This window comes from Drosophila busckii, chromosome 3L, assembly GCF_011750605.1.
Source record: "Drosophila busckii strain San Diego stock center, stock number 13000-0081.31 chromosome 3L, ASM1175060v1, whole genome shotgun sequence".
NCBI classification, from domain to species: domain Eukaryota; kingdom Metazoa; phylum Arthropoda; class Insecta; order Diptera; family Drosophilidae; genus Drosophila; species Drosophila busckii.
This window is the reverse complement of record NC_046606.1, coordinates 2258109-2280367: the sequence shown is the minus strand read 5'-3', so window position 1 is coordinate 2280367 and position 22259 is coordinate 2258109. Positions and strand designations below refer to the sequence as shown.

Below are 22259 nucleotides of genomic sequence, written 5' to 3'. Positions count from 1 at the left end.
TATCTAAAGCGTCGTCTAGTTGCAGTTTGACACCCAGCGGCCATAATTCACCGACCACAAGCAACAGCAACAACTTTGGTCACGAAACTCGTTTCCCAAACGGAGCAGCAGCAACAATGAGAACGAAAACGGAGGCTTGTAACCACAAAAGCGATAAGCGTGGCACATAAATCGATGAGTCACAACACACTATGAGCAGCTTATCGAGCTGACCCACAAATTTGCATATTGAACTGATACTAGTCCAAGTTGATTAAAATCTAAAAGCAACAGCAAAGCGCACTGCATAATAAATAAAAGTATAAATACGCGTTTGTCGCTTAGTCATTAGCACATAAATTTTGGTCACATTTTGAGTGGCTTGACAACAAGCGGCAGATGACTCAAGTTTGATTGCAATTAGTTTGGTTGATACTAAAGGGAAAAACCAGCAGCTCAAGCAAAGGGAAGGGGCTGTCAGTTGCGTGCTGACGAATTGTTTAAGGTCAACTTATAACTGTGAAAACTGTTGCCACGGCTCAACTGTTGCCAACTTGTCTGACTCTGCTGACTGGCAATCGATTTTAACTAAGCCAACTAAGCATTCAGTTTGCCAGCTTAGCATTAGTGCTGATGACTAACAGTGGGCTAAGTAGTTATAGCTATAGTTGCAGTTTGTGCATGTTAGACTTGTTGCTGTTCGAGCTTCCATAGCTAATTATCTGTTGAACCTTCAACATTCAATGCTCGCGTGCTGTGCCAACTGTTGCTGTTGTTGTTGTTGTTGTTGCTGCAGTTGCTGTAGTTGCTGTTGCCGACCGGTCGATGAGTAATCATCAATCATACGATATCATTAAATGTGCCACAACTTGCACAATGCACAAAGCGCTGGCGATCTAATCGCTTTCGATCTAGCTTAGTGCTAAACACAGCCGCTGTATACTCTATACGCTGCGTATACGTAATATTGCGCATACGCTGTACACTGGTACAGTTGTGTTTCAATATTTTGTAACCAATTAAATAATTTAAAGCAAATTCAATTAGTTTTAGTCGCAGTGTATGCAACCGCACCCAAAAAGCATTAGCTGACCCACCCCACACACCCCAGCCCCCCCTCTTCGCACTGCTATTGTCAATAGCCGTGCATAGAAAATCACACGCTGCCGTCAGTTTGTCTGGCGCGATTTTTGTTTAGCTGCCGTTGGCTCTGGCCGTGTAATTGCAAGCAAAAGCGAACAACAAAATGAAAAAAAATAAAACACAAACTGAGTAGAGAAAAAAATAGAAATAACAAAGGTGGCACAAATGTCGTTACCCTACCACAAAATGCCCTACGCTGTCTCGCTCTAGCAGCCATATGCTGTCTCACTCACACATTGGCACCTTTCGAGCAGCAGCAGCAGCGGCAGCAACAGCGGCATCTACTACTGCAATAAAATTTTTTGTATGTTTGCTATTTTGTTGTTGCTCCGTTGCTTACGTAAGCGCAAAAGGCGGTAAAATGAAATGAAATTGTTGTAATGGGCGATTTTCATTGCGGCATTACACGCCAGCAACTCTTACATAGTCACTTGTGCCTAGAGATGACACGCACTAGGGACTGCCCGCCAAACATTTGCATACAAAAGCAACAAAAACTAATTTGAAGCGTCTCAAACTTCGTTTTTAGCTTAGTTAACTTGGTAAGTGACTAAGACTAAAGCAGCGCCAATTGGGCTTTTCCACCAAACAACGTTTGAGGGTTGGAGTAATTCCCAACAATTCCATTTTTTTCCAAATGGAAAATATTTAACAAGCTCTTATCAATCACAATCGATAAAAAGTGATTAGAGCAATTACATTTTAATTTCTATTTAAACAGAAATAGATCAATTCGAAATTATGAGTTGTCATGCTAAAATAAATCACTGAATAAGAATAAATATTCAAATTGTTTATAAAAATCAACACATAAAAATTTCATTCAATTTAAAGTATAAAGAAAATATAAAAACAATCAAGTTTGCTCATTCTAAGACTACTTTAGATTTGAAGATGTTATTTCAACATTGAATAAGAATAAAAATTCACTCAATTTAATTTGTTTATAAAACTCAGCAAATGCAGCTTATTTTCAAAAAAGTTGCCTCATTTTAAGCTGACTTAAGACTTTTCAAATTGTAAATAAAAATATAAATTAAATATGTTTTGAACATGACTTACCATATATAGCGATACACTGCAATAACTGCTATTGATATAGCAAATATAAAATGAAAGCCAGTTTAGTTAAAATATTTGTCAAAACTTTCTTTTATTAACAACGTTACATAGTGCACAAATATTAATTATATTACTAAAATATAGTTTTTTATTTTTAACACTCACGCTGTCATCACTAGCCTGCGGCTTATAATCATCGCATTCACATCTACATGTGCCCCTTGCCGACAACTAAGTTGCCGCACTCATGTTTGTATAAATGTGTCTCTCTTTCTATGTGTGTGTGACTGTGTGTGTATTTGTTCTATAATTACAGCCTATTTGCACTGTGTGTTCTCAGTACGAATGAAATTTTCATATGGCAGCCCTGGCCCCTTGGCCTGGTCACGGCTCACGCCCCAGGTAGACGCTGGGGCCAGCGCCAATTCCAAAGAAACGCTTTGTCAGTTTTGTGGCCAAGTCGGAGCCAAAGCCAAACGCGCTGTGTGGTCTGCTGGGCTGTCGCTTGGCTTTCAGATTTAGTCATTTGGATCAAGCATTAGACGGTCAAGTCAAGTAGCTGACACACTAATACCAACACTAGTCGTAGTCACAGTCACTAGTGTGTGCAACTATTTTATTTTATTTTGCAAAACGCTTTCTTTTGCATATGCGGCACTTTCTTTGTGGGCCTTGGAGCACTGCGTGTGGTCAGTTCAAAGAGTCTAATGGCAGTTGAAGAAAAGAGAAAATTAGCTTGACAATTGTTTAAATTTGTTATTAAGTTGAAGCTTGCAACAATCTTTTGTTTCTAATTGTTGCCAATACCCTACATAGCGCTCTAAACAACAAAAGCAGCTTAATTTATGCTGCCAGGCTGTGTAATTTATTTAGCATTTGCTTTATATATTTTTTGTTGTTGTTCAGCTCATGTTCGTGAGTTGTGCATATATAGTTTTGCCATAAATATCGCATTTTATACAGCAATTAAGTTGGCCAGCGATGCTTTGTAGACTGCGCTGATCATTGTTAAGATTGTGAGCAATAATAATAATAATATCGTGACAAGCTTAATGCGGAAAATTTCTATCTAATAATTAAAATATACATACAGCTAAAATCATATACATATATATATAGTTTGGCTGTTCTAATATGCGTTTAGCACATGATTAACTAAACTTTCTATGGCGTTAGAGTTGGCAAACTTGGCAGCAAAATTCAATTGAATGCCGCACAGTAGGCACAACAACAACAACAACAAATGTAAATGCAAACTAAATAAAAACAAAAGTCATGAACTGATGCAATTCGTAATGAAAGCTGCCAAATCGAGTGCAAAGCTTGCGTCAAATTGAAAATTAGAAAAATAAACCAAAACGTCAGAGGCTAAGCGAGCACGACTAGCAAATACGCTTTAGGCATTTATAAAATAAACAACTAAAATGTGCAATTCAGCTAAAGTTTAAACTATATTTATACATAGCATAGCATAATTGCCTTGTACATTTTTTTAAAGCGTATCTATGTGTTGGTTATGCATTGCAAAATTTATATACGTCAGCAGTAAAGCAAGCACAACTAGCAAATACACTTTAGCTACTTGTAAATTAAATTCAATGCTAAATTAAACTAAAGTTTAAGCTTTAAGCGCTTCACACACTTGAGCGTAGTCGAATTGTCTTTTTTAAAGCGTATCTATGTGTTAGCTTTGCCATTATAATTTTTATACTTGATTGCTGCTACAATTTGCTGTACACATAAATCAAAATCAAAAAGCAAGCAAAAAAATTATTGAAAATATGAAAATTTTGCACAGAAATTTTCATTTACAGTTTGCTGTTTGTTGCTTTCGATTTTTTATTTTATGCTGCTGCTGTTGGTTGTTGTTGTTGTTGTTGTTGCAACAGCGACACAGTTGATGCTTGCCAATTCTCATGCCATCTTTCATTTGACTTAGTTCTATGCGGTTGACAGGCCACAAGCCAAACATATACATATATATACATGTGTGTGTGTGTGTGCTTGTGTGTGTGTTGCATGCGCCTCATAGCCAAAAGATCAAAAGATATCACTGCAGTTGCGCTCCCCTCTTCACACAGCTATGTATCTGCTCACTTTATATATTTTCATTTGAGTGTTTGCTTTTGTTGACGTTTGTTTATAATTTGCATACGCTGCACTCTCAGCTGCATTTTATTTTGCTTAACGCTTGATTATTCAATTGTTTATTATTTTTTGTGTTGCCTGCATCAATTGATTACCTTTCACCTTTTTATATACATATGTATAGCTAGCTGCCCCTATTTTTCGTTTGCCACCCCAAGCGCAACCTTCAACACTTTTTGTGTGCCTGTGCATAGAACTTTGTGTGTGTGTGTGTGTGTGTGTGCCTGGCCTAATAAAATAAATTGTAACAATTTACCGTAAATTTCACATGAGCTTTGGCCAATTTTAGCAAAATTGCATGCGCCACAAACGTGCTCAAACGCTAGCTATCTCGCTCGCACGCCCACACAGCGCTATCGAGTGTGAGTGTATGGGTTAATTTAATACGCACACAAGGCGTATGCAAATTGCTGAAATTGTTCAAGAGCATAACTACAGCTAGAAATGGCTAAAAAATAAAAAAAAAAAACGACAACAAAGTAGCTAAATAGATGTAAATAAGTTTCGTATGTAGCAATCATTGTTGCGGTCGTTGCGCTGCACACACACACACACAGGCAGACAGACTGAAGTAAAACTATAAAAATCAATGCATGTATGTATATGCAACGTGCCACATGCTGCTTCAACGTTCGTTCATATGTGCAACCATCCTGCGCTGCCGGCATAATATGTAGCTACAAAATGCATTTATTTATTGTTTGTCGTAAACAAATGTGCTTTTTATACAACGTTTTTGTTGTTTTTAGCACACACAAACACACGCACACACACACACAGCAACTAATGTAGGCTACGTATAGCGCTACCTCAACAATCTTTGCATTCGCTTTGCGCTCTCGCGCTCTCTTTTATTCGCTGCTGATCAGCAGCTGCTCAAGAGCGTCGCTTAACTCTTTACGCCGCACTCATTTGCTCTTTAAGCTCTTGCGCTTAAAAGCACTCAAGCGCTCTTCTCTTCCACACAGCTGATCGCCAACGCTGCGCGCGCTCTCGCTCTCGCTCTCTTGCTTACACACACTTTGACACACACTCGAAACGTGAACGTGAACGTGCCTGTTTGCCTCTATTTCTTCTTTTTCGTTTTGTATGTCATAAATACACAATTTATGTTGTTGTTATTTTTGCTTGCCGCTCCTTTGTTCGTTCGTTCGATCGTTTGGCTGCTGCTCCAAGTTTTTCTTCTTCTTTTTACTGTCTTCACTTACGCTTTGTGCTGCTGTAGCGGGTTGGGGGGGCAATGCGATTTGAGTGCTGTTGTCTTGATTTCTTGTTGCTCGCGTTGTTTTTCTTTATTTTTTTTTTTTGTTTTTCAATAGATGCACAAATAGGCATAGGCCTGTTTTTTTGCCTGTGTGTGTTTGTGTGTGTGTGCTGGTTAGCTTTTTGGTTTTATTTATCGTTGGTTTCCTCATTATACGCTTATTTGTTTTGAAATGAAATTAAACGACGCATAACAAATCAACAAAAAACAACAAAAGTGTTTATATTTACTTATGTTTGTATGTCTGTGTGTGTGTGTGTATTTTTTATATTTCTATTAGTTTATGCCTTGCATTTAAACTGGAAGCGAGCCCCTCTTAAAATAAACATGTCAACCAAATAAACAAATGTATAAATATAATGCCAACTGGTTGATAAATTTGCACTCATCTGCAAATTAATTTATATGCCACGGCTCTGATTAAGAACCAGTGTCTAATCTTATGTGATTATAATTCGCACTTTACGCAAAAATAAACACAAGAAATTAACAGTTTTGCTTGCTCAGCTGCAGAGGCAGAGGCGACTACGCGTCGTATGCGTAATATGCGCATTGTCCTTTTGCCAAAACGGCGTCATTTGTTAGGACTTAATTGTCGATAAATAAATGGCGTTGTTGTTGCTGCTGCTGCTGTTGCTGTTGCTGTTGCTATTCAAGCTGCAGCCAGAAAATTCGCACATCATTTTTCAAGCTCAGCTAAGGACACGATGGAGGAACAGCTGCAAAAATAACGAGCCGGATTTGCCAGCGTGATGTAGGCGAAAGAAAAAACCTTTTAGTTATCAATGTGGCTGTATGCCACGTCATCGGCGGCGACAATTCACAACCCTTAGCGACAAAGCCAGCAAGGGGTAGGGGTAGGGGTAGGGGAGTGGCAAACGTTTATCCTTTCTCCATGGCTGATCAACCGCAAGTTACAAATGTCAAATGTTGTTTTCGTCAAAAGGTTGTGCGTCTTTGCACTAACCCCTTTGCCCCGAAGGTGCCACATGACGCAACAAATCTATTCTAGAATTTGCAAATATTTGAATGTATGTGTGAGTAGCTACGCATTTACAGTTAGAAGTGCTGCTGACAGTGACTGACACTGATGTGCTTGATGACGCATAACCCAGCAGTGGATCAGCAGACAGAGAGAGAGAGAGAGAGACAGAGTTGAGTTTTTTTTTTATCAAATACACTTTTGATATATTTAACTCAGCAATCGAAATAACAGAGTCTAAGGCTTAACTTGAGGCTGCATGCGATAGATTTGCTTATGGCGTTGAATGCGCAGCAGCTGATTGGCAAACTGCCAATCGATATCAAAGTCCAGATGACGTTGGCCGCGCTGCAGCTTGAACTGACCACAGAGCGCGTCGCCCTGGCAAAGTGGCAAATGCTCATCGATATGCAGCAGCGTTTGCTGCCACTGCGTGGGCGCTGCACTGGGACTGGTGCTCAGCGGCTTAAGCTGCACGCCCGGAAAACTAAAGTCAAAGTAGAGCACAAACCATTTGGCAATACCTTGGCGCAGTGTGCGCAGCTTAAAGGGCACATTGAAGCTTAGCTGCTGGCGCTGCAGCTTATGCAAGTCAAGGCGACGCAGCAACTGCCGCTTGCTGAGCATCTGACTGGCATCGACGCAGCAAATCCGCGGAGTTTGCCGCATCACGGACAAAGCATGCGACAGATTAAGCGACGCAGCATAGCACGACCAGTTGGTGGCCACTTGACGTGGCTCAGCAGCCAGCGCCATGTACAGATTGGCACTGTGTGGAAAAATGTGACCAGCAGTCTTGAGCCATTTGTCGCGCGCATAGAGCAGCGCCTCAAGCGTCGAATTAAACATAAGACAGGCACTAAAGCAAACTTAAATTGTAGCAACTAAACTTAAAAGTGAGCAAGTGCAGCTTACCCCATCCATTTGGACACAATTATATCCACAGCGGGCAGCGTCAGCTGCTGCAGTTCGCCTTCAATAACTTCGATGATATGCTGCAGTTTATTCTGCTGCACCAGCTGACGCGCCACGCGACAAACTGGACGTGACTCCACCGCCAGCACACGCGCTGCTCCTGCTTGAGCGGACCAAAGCGCCAGCAGCGGATTGCCGCCACAATTGATCTCCAGCACAGTGGCGCCAGCAAAGAGCTGCGCATTGGCTGCTATGGCTTGTTTGAAGCTCAGCATGGTCACCTCATCGCGCATGACGTGCTCATCCTGCTGCAGAAACTCTGCATAGATATCCGCTGTTATAGTCGACATAGCTTTGAAAATAAAAACAAACGAAAACTTGCAGCTTATGATAAAAGTGTGTGCACACTTTTTTTTTTTTGGGCGGGGGTGACAGTGTGTTGTCGCAGCTGCCCAGGGCTGCATTTAAAGCTTAAACGTTTGGTAGGTATATTTTAACAAATTTTTGTCATTTATTTACAATTTTCGTTTTAGTTTAAAACTTATCGTCCTGCTGCGGCGTCTCCAGCACTCCTTGCTTGCGCAGCTCGCCAATCACCTCCAGCACGCTCTTGAATCTGTTCATCGTATAGAACTGTATGCCATAGACGCCCTGATCCGCCTCCAGCACCGCTTTGATAGTGCGCAGCGCCAGCTGCACAAAGAACTGGCGACACTTTTCATCGTCCTGCTTGATCAGCTCCAGCTCAGCGCGCTGCTGCTCCGGCAAACTAATGTTGGCTATCGTTTCCATTAGCGCATACAGCTTAAACGACTCCGGCACAACCACGCCCACCATAATGGGCTTATCGACGCCTGCCCGACGCGCTGCGCATAGAAACTCAACGATACGCTCGGGTGAATAGCAAAATTGTGTGATAATAAAATCAGCGCCGGCATCGACCTGCAAAACGTAAACAAAGTTATCAGGCGGGCGCCCGCCCAACTCAAGTGCGAGCGAGCTAGCTATATACCTTGGCTTTGAGGTAGCAAATGATTCTGTCCATTTCCTGTGTCTCCGTTTGATCTTTGGTATAGCCCATGGGATAGCCAGCAACGCCAATGGACAAGTCTGAGACAAGTTGCAAGTGAGACTTGTGGCAGTTTAGTTGGATTACTTACCTGGACGCTTGTCACGCGCATATTTGACCAGCTCGTGGCCAAAGTGATACATCTGATCCTCGTGCACTTTGTCGCCGCGCACGGCCAGCATATTGCTTAGGTTCAGTGCCAGGAACTCATCGAGCCGCTGCTGCGTCAGCCGATAGACACTAAAGTGCGGCATGGCTGGTATATGCTGCTGCAGCTGTTGAATCATCTGCAGCGATTGCACCTTCGCTATGGGCACATTCCAATAGCTTGCCAGCCAAACGATGCTGATGAACGTCGGCATGACCGGCAGAAACTGATTGAAGTCCACGCAGGTTGGCTTGCCATGATTATCAGCTGTTATCTCAATGCCAAAGAAGAACTTTTTGCTCTTGGTCTTATTCGCCACCAGCTGTGCAATGCTCTCAACCTGCGGACAGCTCTGCAGCTGACTGGGCGTATAGTGGAAACACGTCTCCAGCGGCACATCGGACGCGTGTGTGCCAATATTCTGCCTTACGGGTAATTCCAATGCATGCATTGCTAACGAGCTGCTCACACTTTGAGTTCGCTTCGACAACTGATTCCAGCGATAACAACTGAGTGGCCGCCGCCGTTTGAAAGCCACAACGCTGCTCCAGCGTAACCCAGCGCCAGCGGCGGCGGCAGTGGCGGGGCTAAGCTTAGCGGTGACGCGCATTGTTTCAAGTTCGAGCGCCTAATCTTAATTAGATTGTTGTAATCTTAAAACTAATTGTTAAACTAAAAACTGACATTTTTCACCCAACTAAAGCAAATATTTTGCCTAATTGAAAAAAAGGTATTTTAAATAGCTTAAGCGATTATTTAAATGAATGCAGCAAGCAAAGCGTAAACAAAACAGCATTAAATAATAAATATGAGATAAAATGAAATGCCATAATAAATATATTGACAATAAATTGCGAGATGTAAAAGACAATTATAGATTGCCTATAAATTGTTAAAACACGCTGACTTAATTTCCTTAATTATTTTGGCAAGCAGCGATGCGCGCTCAGCGAGCTCAACTGACTTACTGACTATGTTGAAGCCTTGCCAATCAAAGCGACGACTCCCTCGCTAAGCGATGAGTGCCTATTACCTTAGTATGTGTAATTAGAGCCCAATACATTTTAATCATACTCATCATATATAGTAGCTGTCGCTTACTCTATCACTTGCTCTCAGCCTGCGATCTCAGCAGCCAATAGAGAGAATTCAACTGACTGTCTAACTATTTTAAGCGCTTGTTATGCAGAGAGAGACAGTATCAAATATAATATATATAAATATATTGAGAATAAATTGCGACATGTAAGACATAATGACTTCATAATAAATATATTGACTATAAATTGGGAAATTAAGAGTAAAAAGACACGGATTTAATTTCAAAATAATTATGATGACAAGTTGAGTTAAGTCGAAGGAGCGTTAAACTGACTAACTTGCCGATGGCAGATAAGCGATCAAAGCGACGAAATGCAGTGAGAGACTCTCTCGCTTGACGCCCGCGCTAAGCCTTTTAGCTTAGTATGTGTAATTAGAACATACGCTTAGCTAACTAATACATCTTAATAATACTGAACTAACTCTCACTCTCACTTTTTGCGCCTGCGTTCGATCTCAGCAGCGAATTGATTATTGATTAGCTGCAGTCAAAACAAAACGAATAGAGCGAGAGCAAGCAGCAAAAATTAAAAGAAGCATAAGAAACACAAGAGCAAAATACGCTAGTTAATATTACTGTGTTATGAGTTGATTGACTAACTAAATGCAGATAGAGAGAGAGAGAAACAGTGAAGAGTTTAAATATCAATGGCAATGTTAATTCTGTCGCTCAGCTTCACATCAGAACTTGAACTGGCGCTTAGTTCTCCAATCTAGATCTAATATAGTCTAACTACTCTCATCTCTGTTATGCTGTTACTGAGTTGAGCTTGAAACTCTTAAATCAATTTGTATTTTGTAGCAATTATGCAACGAGCTTTTAATGCGCTGGCATCTGTTACGAAAATAAGATCTATATTTCATTAAAAGCCATTTTCAAGTAGCTCTAATTCGACAACAATAACAAACGGCGCTATTCATTTACATTTTGTTCATTTTACGATCTTGCTCTTGTGCATGCCGAATGGGGCGCAATTATTTGATGGCGTTAATTACAAAAATGCAGCCCCATTTAGATTAGAAAGAAGCAGAGAAAAAAAAATCAATTGCTATCGCTTGTGGCATAAGAGCAGCAAATTTAATTGCTCGGCCCCAGCCACAGCCACAGCCACAGCCACTTGAACAAAAAACAAAAAATACACAAAAAATCAAATGAAAATGAAATAAAACGAAATAAGAAATAAGAGCAGCAGCATTTACTGCATTTGCGATCCGCAGTCTTATAGCCACTTGGGTTACGCTTGAAAGCCATAATCATAATTTAAATGCCGCTGGCAACACTCGAAAGTCATAAAAAACAAGATCGTGTAGACGACGACGACGACGACGACGTTGTTGTTATCCTCCGCATCCTCAGTCACGCAAAAAATGGTTGGAACCGAAATGGAAATGAAAATCAATGCAGACAGGCCAACATGTTGGCCAACGGGCGTCAAGTGGCAATTAAAGATTCATTTTACTGCACGACTCCTCCTTAATTTTTGGTTTTTATATAGCTACGAGATCGGAGTCGGAGTCGGAGTCGGACCCAGCCATATGCTGAAGTCTTTATGCGGCCGTTAAATCATCAGGTATATAATGTGTATTAAATATAATTTGTTGGCTGATAAAAATGCTATATAAGATATACAGGTGCATGCGCTAGCGAAGTGAGAGATATAGAACATAAATTTGCATTTAACCATAAAAATTTCCATGCACACAACATTAATAAAAATATATATTTGCTTAGCTGTGTTAATTTTTTCGGCACTATAAATATTTTCTTTATGATTATTAGTTTTACCCCCCCCGCGGGGCACTGAACTGAAACGACAAATAGGGGAAGCGGAAGACTGAGAACCTGCTTCAAATGCTGGCGACATTGAGAAAGTGGGCACTAAATCAGCAGCGGAGCAACGCCTAATTACAAATTTGATGCAGCTGCAGCAGTCGGCAGTCGACAGTCGACGGACCTTGAAATATTTTTATTTTCGTATATATATATCTTTTTGGGATTCTCGCATTAAAATTAGTTTGGGTGCGGGCAAAGTGCGACACATGTGGCTTAGTCGAGGATGTGGTGCTCATAAAATCCACACAGACAGACAGACAGAGACCCTGCTGTGTGTGTGTGTGAGATCGGAACCTGTTTCTATGCTGGCCATTCTAAAATTAAGCACCCGACATGTGTGCTGCGGATTGGGGGGGAGGGCGCAAATAAACATGAAAATGAAATTTTATATATATTTAGCTTATGGCATATGCCAAAGGCTTAGCAACAGCAGCTTACAGTTTAGTAGTTGATCAAATTTTAAATGGCAGCTTAGTGGTGACAGCTAGCCACTTGTTTGAAATGAAAAGCGTTAACAGCTTAAGCTTAAAGCCTCGAAACAAGCGCAAGTAAATCCAATGCCGCAAGCAAATTGAAAATCTTTGATGAAAAGCAAGAGACGGCTCAACGCTGAGGCCCAAAGTAAGCCTGCCAAAGATGTTGCTGGCTGGGTGGGTGGTTGGCACACACACACATTGGCAGTCTAAATTAAAAAATTCCTTGCAGAGGCAACAGTATTACAAAAAGCTACAGAGCTGAAGAAAATAAAAAATGTAATAAAGATATGAGCTGGCAAATTATTAAGATGATTACAAAAAACAAAAAGCAGCAAGTCGGAGTCAAAGTCGTCAAGTTGAGTGGAAGAAATGAAAAATATACATACATATATATAAAATAAAATATATCTAAGACATGCAGCTTCTATTATTTAAATGAGTAAAGCGCTTTAGCTTTATAAATCCAGCAGCGAATGCAAGTCAAATGGAATCAATTAATGCTATGCATAGACGCTGCTGCTGCTGCTGCAATGGAAAATTCCAGCAACTGTATGAATGCGCAGTTAGTAAACGGTACATATGTATTTTCTATACTTTTTTTTTGGGGGTTGTTGTTGGTTCAACACGGGGGTGCATGCAGCAACGAAAGCGAAATTATATTTTTACCTACATAGATTGGGGCGCAAAAAGAATTTATCGCTTGTTGCTAAGCGCGCAATGCATAAAGGACTCGACACAAAAGGCCACTCGTAACTGGGTGAGTGGGCCTGCCAGCTTCCCATTCAGTGCTCAGCTTTCCCACTGACTCACTGACTCAGTGAGTGGTAGTGGCTGCCACAATTTGAGGGTTGAATGTTGCAGAAATCGCATCATTAAAATAGCTGAAAAATCTGTTTAAACGAAATGAATGACGTGCCGGCTGTAGATGGGTTGCTTGCATGTTGGGTTGCTGGCTGCCAAACCAACCCTCGCCAACAACATACGCAGGACACTTTGACAAGGACAACGTGTGTGTGTGTGTGTTTTTGTGTGGCAAACGCTTGCACCTTTCAGTTGCCAGTTGCCATGTCTTTGTATTTGCGTTTGCAAATCTCTTTTGCGTCATCATCATCAACATCATGAGCATTTGAACATGAAGCGCAACATCCCCTGCTGACTGCTGAACGTGCCCGGCACACTCGCTAGCTAGAGCGAGAGGGAGAATCGTCCAGCCCTCTGGCAAATCCTTTCGGCCCACTCCATTCCACACACACACACACAGGCTTAGTTCTGCCCGTGCCAGCAATCTCGTCTGAGTAACTGACATAATTAGGTCTTAACTGGAAGTCACGCGCGCTGCATTCGTAATCCGAATCCACATCCACATCACAATCGCTGCTGCTGCTGCTGATTTCGAATTCAAGGTCAGCACTCATAACGCACCCAGCCCAGCTACAATTAACTACTCACTCAGCTGGCTCTGGAGGCTCAGGCTCAGGACTCAGCTGTGCTGCAATTTTGGCCTGCTGATATATTGAATTTCATACGACACGTGTGGAGAATCTGAAGCATCCAAATAATTTACTACTAAGACACATACTTGGACTCGTAATTTGGCGACAGGACACAAACTTTGGCTGCTTATGTACCACAATCTAAATCAATTATATGTCCGCAACGTTTGTAATCTAAACATAATTCGCATTGGGCAGGGGAATTACAATACGGAACAGCAAAATGATTTATCAATTTTATAAAAAATTTTAGAATTTAACACAACGTTGTAAGCTATAATCTTTATTGGGAATTATTGTAGTAGAAACTACAAACTATTAAAATAAAAAATGTAATATAACTCAAATTATAAGCTGTCATTTATTTTGAGAATTTATATAGCTTACCACAATAATAAGCAACATTTTATATGAATTTGAAGTATTTTAAAAATGTTGCATAGCGGAAAATATGAAACTAAACCTGAAATAAAAATTAAATAACAATTGCATAGCATTAGCAATTTTTTTATTGTGCTTACCACAATATTAATTAAATATTTCAGCAAAGTTGTATCTGCTTTTAATTCACGATCCATGCGCAATTCTAAGCTGGAAAATTAAACATATGCATTAATTTTATATAAACAAAATGATGCATATTATTATAAGAATTTTTTCGAATTTATTCGAGACTGTAACTTTCATCAACATTTTATTGTTATGGCATATGCTATTTTTAGAAGCTTATAAAATTGTAATCTATGGCATAATCAGGGCTGCAAAAATCCATTATATATAGTCATCACTTTTGACATTCAATTGACACTTTGGTATGCTTGTCATTGTTTTCCCCAAAAAGAAAGAAAATCTGTTATGTATTGTTAATGCATTTGTTGTGGTTTTCAGCTTTTTATTTTTTGCTGCCTCGTCGGCTGCGGATACGGCCTGGGCATTATTATTCAGGATGCAGGATTCGAGGCAGGCGCAGCGCAGACATGTGCCGCAAATAAAAACGTAATTACTTAAATTTCAAAAACAACATACTGGTGATTACATATTTTACATTTACACACGGCGCCAAGGCAAACGCTGCCTGTCGACAGAGCGAGCGAGCGAGAGAGAGTGAGAGAGAGAGAGCGGGGTAGAGTAAAAGATTCTCTTGCTGCTTGCTTTTTTTTCTACTCATTTCTTTCTTTTTGTATTATTTTCTTTCTTTGGCCGCACTCGTCGCCAGTTTGACAGCACTGGTGCCGGATGTGTGGGGGGAGTGGGAAGGGGTGATGAGGCAATACTGCAGGCAGGGCCTTGAAAAATAAAGTAAAGCTGAAAATAAGAAGGCGCACAAAGGAATAGCAAGTCAGCAGGCGCTCGTCAACTCGCTCACACACACACACATAGACTACGCTGCTGTGCATGTGTGTGTGTTGTGTTTGTGCATGTAATTTAATTATGGGCTCGGCCTGGCAGCAGCGACGCGTGCGTCGGCGTCAGCGTTTGGCGTCGTCGTCGTCGTCGGCGGCGGGTGGCAAATTGCCAAAAATTGTACGCATATCCTGCTGTTTAAAAGTCCTGACAGCCTCTCACCATCAACAACGCAGTCCGCACTGGGCGAGTCCTTGCTGCCCCTTTCTTGCGCTCTCTCGCTCTCTCGCTCGCTCTAGCCTGCGTCTTATTTTGACTCAAGCTGTGCACATTTTCGGTTTGATTATCGAACACAATATTTTTTCCGCTTTCGTTGTTGTTTTTTTCTGTTGTCGTTGTTGTGTTCACCCCATTCCCGTCTCTTTTTCCATTATTTCTTGTCGGTCCATAATTGACGATTTCGCCATGAGTTGCCACAAATTGTCCGCGGCGGCTGCCACTGCCACAGAAACCCCTTGCAACGCCACTCTGCACCGCTTGGTCTATTGCTTTCGAATTTGAATTTGATTTTTAATCGAATTCGGGCATTGGCTGTAAACACATTAAACCGATTTGCATGCAAGAAATTAATTTCCAATGGGCAAAATTCGAATTTCAAGTGACCCACCCACACTTATCAATATTTTGGTTAAAGCTCACTTTACATATTGCAAATTGTTATGGATATATGAAATTGTATATGGAAAATATCAAATATACAATGTCGTAAGTCATATATTATATTTCTTGGCTATAACAATAGATCAGCCGCACCAAAAATGGAAAATACATATATTAATAATAAAAGTCGTAAAAGCAGTGTAACCGTTAAAGCGTTGAAAACCCCGTTAAGCGCACGAGCTACGCCCACACAGAAAAATAGAAGAAACAAAAAAAAAAACTAAATAACCAGAACCAAGCTAAAGTTGCAGCCAAACCGAAAGCTAAATACACTAACCGCATTTTTTCTGAAAGTGTTCAAAGGCATTGGAAAGGTTTCAGCTATGCCTAGTTGGCCTAAATGTACTTTTGGGCTATACTTTGGCTAGATTGGCAGGTAAGGGAATGAGCTGAAGTTTGCTATTCTTTGTCGAAAGTATTGATGGCACAATGGAGCAGCCAGTGAGCCCATAAATAGCAAAGCCTTATATACAATAAAATGTGCAAAGTTGGGCACAGTCGACATAAAGAGACCAGTATGAGCAGTTGAACAAGAAAATGGAATAGAAATAAAAATTCAATTATTAGGCTATGCACTTTTTTAATTAATCAGTTGACAAATCTAAAGTTGTGCATATAACTAAATTTTAAAATAAGCTTAATAAGCAACGTATATATACGGAAGTGTCTGCTAAGTTAGCTGGCTCTAGCACTTTTAGTAGCTGAAATCAAGGCGCTCATACAGACGGACAGACAGCTAGACACAGCTCTGCTGCTCATTCGACTAGCTTATAAGACCCTTTTGTGCATTTTTCTGTACCAGGTCTAAAAAGACGACACACAAAAACACATTTGTGTTTAGACACACACACACACACACACACACACACATATTTATATGCATGTATATGTTTTTTTATATTTTTTTATGGGTTCAGTCGTGCGTTACTCAAAGCTATTGATTTGTGACGCTGCCTAATCAAAGACCATAGAGAAAAGGTGTACAAAATTAAGGAAGCGGCATACAACAAAAAGAGAAGAAGTAGAAGAAGAAGAAAAGCAATGTGTAGTACGTAGTACTCCAAATATCGAAAGCCATGCAGAACGGCACTGAATTATTGTTATTGTCAGGCAGGCAGGCAGGCAGCAACTTTGCCAATCCATTTGCGAGTAGAAGCCGCAAAAGAAAATTCAAATGTCAAATGCCAAACGTTGCCAGAACCAATAACAATTGTTGGCCATAATAGACTTGTCGCCTGCTAACAAAGTGCCAAACCAAATGGCCAACAAATATATAAACTTGTATATAAGTTTACAACAAAATTGAATTAGTTTTTGATGAAACTTGTCAGTGCGACGGACAAGATTTAATTATAAAAGCGCATAGTGTATTTTTATCTGAGCTGAGTTGTCTTTCCAATATCTATATGCTACCTATTTATATATGAATATAGCCGCGCGCTTTGTTTATTCGTTTTGTTTTATGACCTGCATGCATTTGGAGTTTTATTTTCAGATCGTTTTTTTGTTTTTGTTTTAGGGCCACTTAGAGAAAGACGCTGGCTGACTGTTCGACTGACAGACAGACGGGCCGGACCTATAGTGGATGACTGACTGATTGCATGGCGAGCTAACGTATGTAACTAACGAATCAGCGTACAGACCGACAACAACAATAGACAACAAACAACAGGCAAACAACAGACAAGAGACAACAACAGCGACGACCTCTTAAAAGGCTAGCAACGAAGAAATATAATGGGCTCGGGCTAGGAACCGGGCCTAAGTTTACTTTGCCTTTTTCACTTTTGATATTTTGACATTTTCATTTGACAGCTGCGTGAAGGGCCAAATGAAGGCAACTGCGGCTACGGCGGCGGCGGCAGCGGTGGCAAGCAACGTGTGATTCAATTTCGATCGATGCGGTGGCAAGTTGGTCCGTCACGTCAAATTGTTAGAGCAGTGTGGCTTCCACCGATTGCGTTGCTGTCGCCAGCTCTGTCGCCTACGTGTGCAGCTAGCGCTCATATCAAGTGCCGCACAGTGTGTCGAAACTACAGAAAACACACGTAACAATTGAATAAAAATTAAGCAAAAATTAAAATGCACTTATTTAATATAAAATTTAGTTTCATTTATATTTTGTCAACACAGTGCGTATGCTCGATCAACAATTTATTTTATGCAATTTTTATTAATATTTAATTTTTAGCATTTAACAAACTTATTTTATGCAATTTTTATTAATATTTAATATTGTGCAATTAATTATTTTTGCACCACACATCAACAAACTTATTTTATGCACTTTTATGCAATTTTTTATTAAGATTTAATTTGTTCTAATTACTTTTGATCGAGTATTAAACGTAGCGCATCAAGAAACTAATTTCATGCAATTTTTTATTAATATTTAATTTTTCGCACAAATGTTTAAATTTGTTAAATACAAACTTATTTATAAAACTTATTTTATGCAATTATTATTAATATTTAATATTTAGCAATTAATTATTTTTGCACCACACATTAACAAACTTATTTTATGCACTTTTATGCAATTTTTATTAAAATTGAATTTATTCTATTTATTTTTTTTTAGCACCACAATGCGTACGCACTAAATTTTTCAATTTTTTTTTTACGAACTAATTTTATGCAATTTTTATTAATATTTAATTTTTAGCATTTAACCATTTTTGCACCACAGTGCGTATGGTCGAGTGTTAAGCGTATGTGTGACATGTTTGTCGAAAATGCTCAAAGTTGTTTGGCTGTTGCTGCTGCTGGTGCTGGTGCTGCTGCTGTTGTTGTCAGCTCATGTCCATACATGTGTATGCATATGTATGTAGTTATGTATGGTGGGGAAATGGAGGTTAGGTGTTCGTTACTGCAGGCCAAGTTGTGCCTAATGGAGTCGCTTTGCGTTTACTTTTAGCGTCAAGTGTCGTGCTTGGGTGTGTGTGTATATTTTATTTTATTTATTTTCTTGTCTCTCTGTGTTGTTTTTTTTTTTTTTTTGCTGTGTTTATCTAACTGCACTTGACAGTTGGTGAGCATTAGCCTTATCCAATTTAACGCTCTGTATGCCGATACACATACACCCGCTACGAAAAGTAAATGTACAGCGCCAAGACATTTGTCAGTGACTGTTTCTTTGCGTTTAATTGCCCCAAAAGTCGGTGAATTTATGACCTCTGCTAATTATGTGACAAACTTGGCTTTTACTTCCAACACAAACATTTAGTTTGCTCGCAAAAACTTTGCGCTGCTGCTCCTCCCGAAATCCGTGTACGTCGTTAATAATAACTGACGTATTTTTTGAAAATTAAAACATGAGCTACTTCCAAACGCTTTTTAAAATAATTGCACTGGGGGGTTAAGTATGCGTGGGTGTTCTTAAATGGAAACTACAATGAGCAGAGCAACTGGAACTGGGGGAAACAAATTACTTTTGCCAACATTTTTTCGTGTGTTTGCCCAGAGACACTGCAAGAAATTATAGAGTAGCAAAGCTGTAGAGAAACCAAAGCGTAGCATGCGCAGAAATAAGAGAGATCATAAGATAAGTATTTTAAATACTCTAACTGAAAGAGAAAGTTATATTGCCTAATAGCCTTATAGAGATATTAGGAGTGCCACAGAAATTTCGGAAGATCAATTAGCCCAAATTGTTGGAGGCGAAGCATTTATATAGATTTTATTTGCAATATTTTTGCATATGTAATGTTTAATTAAAAAAGTTTTTAAATGTAGATCTTAAAGAGGAAAAAAAGGAATATAAAGTATTAGTAAAGATAACTCTAAAGATCTCTTAAGCTAAGTCGTCTAAGGCGAAGAATTTAAAACAATTTTATGCGAAATATATTTAGTTACGCATATGCATTAAAAATGTTTTAAAATTTAGCACAGCCCAAGTTGTTTTTGTTTCAATACAGCTGAGCATAGTTTTAGTTGCTAAAACACACGCATGAGTAAGTAATATTTATTTAAACAATTTGCATGCAAATTGAGCTGAGCTGAGATTATTTCTTAGCGTGCATTTGCTTGCAGGTCCTTCGAGTGCTGTGCAGCAGTTTCTTGAGTGCAAGCAACAGCAACAGCAGCAACAACTTATTATGGGTTACCTTTTTGGTCGAGCTGGGACGACTGACGCTGGAGTGGTGTTCAAAACGAATTTGCCACAGCACTTGAGCGCTTAACAAGCTGCCCCTGGAGTACAACAGTATGTGGCATGCTCATGCTGTCCATGTAATATTTAACAGAGGAGTTGGAACAGCAACAGCAGCAGCGATAATAATGATGGTGAAAACAATTGCAACAACTGTAAACAAGGATTCGCTCGACACGCTCAGCTCAAAAACACTTGAAGGCGCTGCGTTCTGGCCTAGGTCCTTGCAGCAGCTGCCGCGCAGGATGCGTTGCACTGTCACGCAATCACGCGCAACGCGCTTGATGCTTGATGTGTTTAACTGAAAGTTGGAAGGGGAGTTGGTAGGTGGGTTGGGTTCAGTTGGGTTGTGTTGATGGGGTGCTGGTGGTTATGGCTCATTGTTGTTGTGTAATAAGCATTAATAGGGTGCTCAGCATGGGTGCCGACTGCCGTTAGCTCACCTTTTAGCTATTCATGTGAAATGTTGTTGTTGTTGTTGCTTATCTGTCAGCAGGCAGCGGCTGCTGCGGCAACAATGACGCGCGCACAGTGTTTTTGCACCACTGTGCAGCCAGCACCACCCAAAAAACTTGCAGCCAGGGGTTGCTGTTGTGCTTGCCGTTGTCATAACGCGTGTGAGAAATTATTTTTCTATTTTCACAGTCAAATGTTTTTCGTTATTAATTTAATTTTTTTCAGCCTGCCAGCTGCTTGGCAGTTTCATTTTGTGGTTTATTACACGCAAATAAATTAAATTTCTTTTACTGTTACCATTTTCCATTTCAGCTGCGACGTTTTTCCATCCCTTGCTGCTAGATCTCTATTAATTTGATCATTTCGTTGTGTGTGTGTGTGTGATGCGTGGTGTGTTTGTATTGTTGTAATTAACCTTTTGCCCTTGAGAGACAACTACCAATGTCAAGCGCTGCCAATTAACAAAGTTACCCTTTTGGCTGCCCACACCAGCCACACTTAACCTTTCTTTTAGTTTTGCTCAAAACTGATTGAAGCTCAGCACACGTTGCGTATGATTTATTTGATGTTTGGGCTATGTCTGCAACTCAATGAATTGAAAGTTGTAGCAGCTGTTGCTCTAGCTAGTCACAATCTCAGTCTCATTAGTGCGACTCTCGCGCTGCTTTCCTAGGGCGCAGAGTCATTTAGTTAAGTGGCAGTTGATTGGAACCAGTCGCAGTCAACATACACACACACACACACACACACAGGCATATGTGTGTATGTTAATCATGATGATTGCTTAAATCTCTTTTGCCTTTTGCCTCACTTTATTGTTGTTTTCTCTTTGCCATCTTCAAGTTTCAATTTCTTCTTTCCACTTACAAAATTTGTGCTTCGATCTATCTTTATATCTATGTAGCTGTCTGGCTGTCTGGCTGACTGGCTGACCCGGCTTTGTCTTTTAAATTGCTGGCATTACCAAGTAACAGATATTACACTTTTATAGCTGCCAGACACGCTTTTCCACTCTACACTCTCTCCAATCTAATCGTGCTCTGTTATTTCCACTTTTATCGAACACTAGCTACTGTTTTTCTTTTTCGAGAGCTTCAAGTCATTAGCGATCGACATGACGCTGCAATAGCAAATTGATTGAGTGAAATCAAAAGCAGCAGCAGCAACAACAAATTTGATTGAGTGAGAACACGCAAGAGACGCACTACAGTATAATTAATATATATGTTTATTATGCTGAATTTTTTAGTCGCTCTGCAACAGATTTTGTGGCTGGTATTATCTGCATTTGTCTGTCTATTTGCTGTTGCTCAAAATTGCTTTAATTTGCTGCCACAAACAATCAAACAGCCAATAAATCTATATATATATATAGTATTGCTCCACAATTGTTCAGGCTCATTGATTAGTTTTCATTGCAAATCTTTGAGCCGGCAAATTGTTGTCATGCGATCGATCGATCGTGTTCGCTATAAGTTTCAATTGTTTAATGGCTACGGCTATTAAACTTACAGACTGTAGCTGGAACTAGTTCTTTTGTATATAGTCGCTGGCATAGCAAATTGCATTAGAACGCAACCAAATTGCTTAGCTAAGCGTATTGCTTAACTTTAAATATATATGCATTTAAATCTGAACATTGAAGCAATGCGGTATATTTGCTTTTTGGCTATAACTTTGTTGCTTATAAGCGCCTTGAACGCTGCGAAGACCACCAAGAAAAGCTCCTATATGTTTGGCCAGGAGTACAAAGATTTTCACAAAAAGCAAAATCCATATTGAGATTGATTATTTGATTGCAAAATAAATAAATAAAATGCATTGTTGTTTGAGTTTGAGTTTGACAATTAATTAATTGCAGCAACTGTTATGCTGTTGACTGTACCGCAGGACACAAAGGACGCGGCTGGCAGTGCGCATATTAAAACCGGAAATAGTTGAACCAAGTGCCAAGCAACCGACTGACGCACTGACA

General features: G+C 40.0%; 2 protein-coding genes across 3 annotated transcripts; both read right to left on the bottom strand.

Annotated features, from left to right (window-relative positions):
- Positions 1-2699: 2699 nt before the first annotated feature.
- LOC108598569 (protein arginine N-methyltransferase 1-B-like) lies at positions 2700-7969 on the bottom strand. Of its 2 annotated transcripts, none has more exons than XM_017985254.1 (2): positions 7494-7969; positions 2700-2888 (listed from the first exon to the last, which is right to left on the bottom strand). In XM_017985254.1, exons 1-2 carry the CDS (start codon positions 7955-7957, stop codon positions 2801-2803), a joined length of 552 nt encoding a protein of 183 aa, XP_017840743.1. In that variant the 5' UTR covers positions 7958-7969; the 3' UTR covers positions 2700-2800. The 2 variants fall into 2 exon arrangements, with proteins under 2 accessions (XP_017840743.1, XP_017840742.1); XM_017985253.1 differs by lacking the exon at positions 2700-2888 and adding an exon at positions 6640-7437.
- A 2-nt stretch (positions 7970-7971) lies between these two features.
- Positions 7972-9371, bottom strand: LOC108598568 (5,10-methylenetetrahydrofolate reductase). Its single transcript, XM_017985252.1, has 3 exons — positions 8654-9371; positions 8506-8603; positions 7972-8435 (listed from the first exon to the last, which is right to left on the bottom strand). The coding sequence occupies exons 1-3, from the start codon at positions 9318-9320 to the stop codon at positions 8028-8030; spliced, it is 1173 nt and encodes a 390-aa protein (XP_017840741.1). The 5' UTR covers positions 9321-9371; the 3' UTR covers positions 7972-8027.
- Between the last annotated feature and the right edge of the window lie 12888 nt (positions 9372-22259).

What these genes read in the sequence shown, in the direction of transcription:
- LOC108598569 (XM_017985253.1), bottom strand. Translation starts at nt 7,957, where the DNA reads ATGCAGCCCTGGGCAGCTGCGACAACACACTGTCACCCCCGCCCAAAA. An exon ending in ATTGTGTCCAAATGGATGGG is followed by an intron (nt 7,438 to 7,493) that starts GTAAGCTGCACT and finishes AGTTTGCTTTAG; the next exon opens with TGCCTGTCTTATGTTTAATT.
- LOC108598568 (XM_017985252.1), bottom strand. Translation starts at nt 9,320, where the DNA reads ATGCGCGTCACCGCTAAGCTTAGCCCCGCCACTGCCGCCGCCGCTGGC. An exon ending in TGCGCGTGACAAGCGTCCAG is followed by an intron (nt 8,604 to 8,653) that starts GTAAGTAATCCA and finishes AACTTGTCTCAG; the next exon opens with ACTTGTCCATTGGCGTTGCT. An exon ending in TTTGCTACCTCAAAGCCAAG is followed by an intron (nt 8,436 to 8,505) that starts GTATATAGCTAG and finishes TACGTTTTGCAG; the next exon opens with GTCGATGCCGGCGCTGATTT.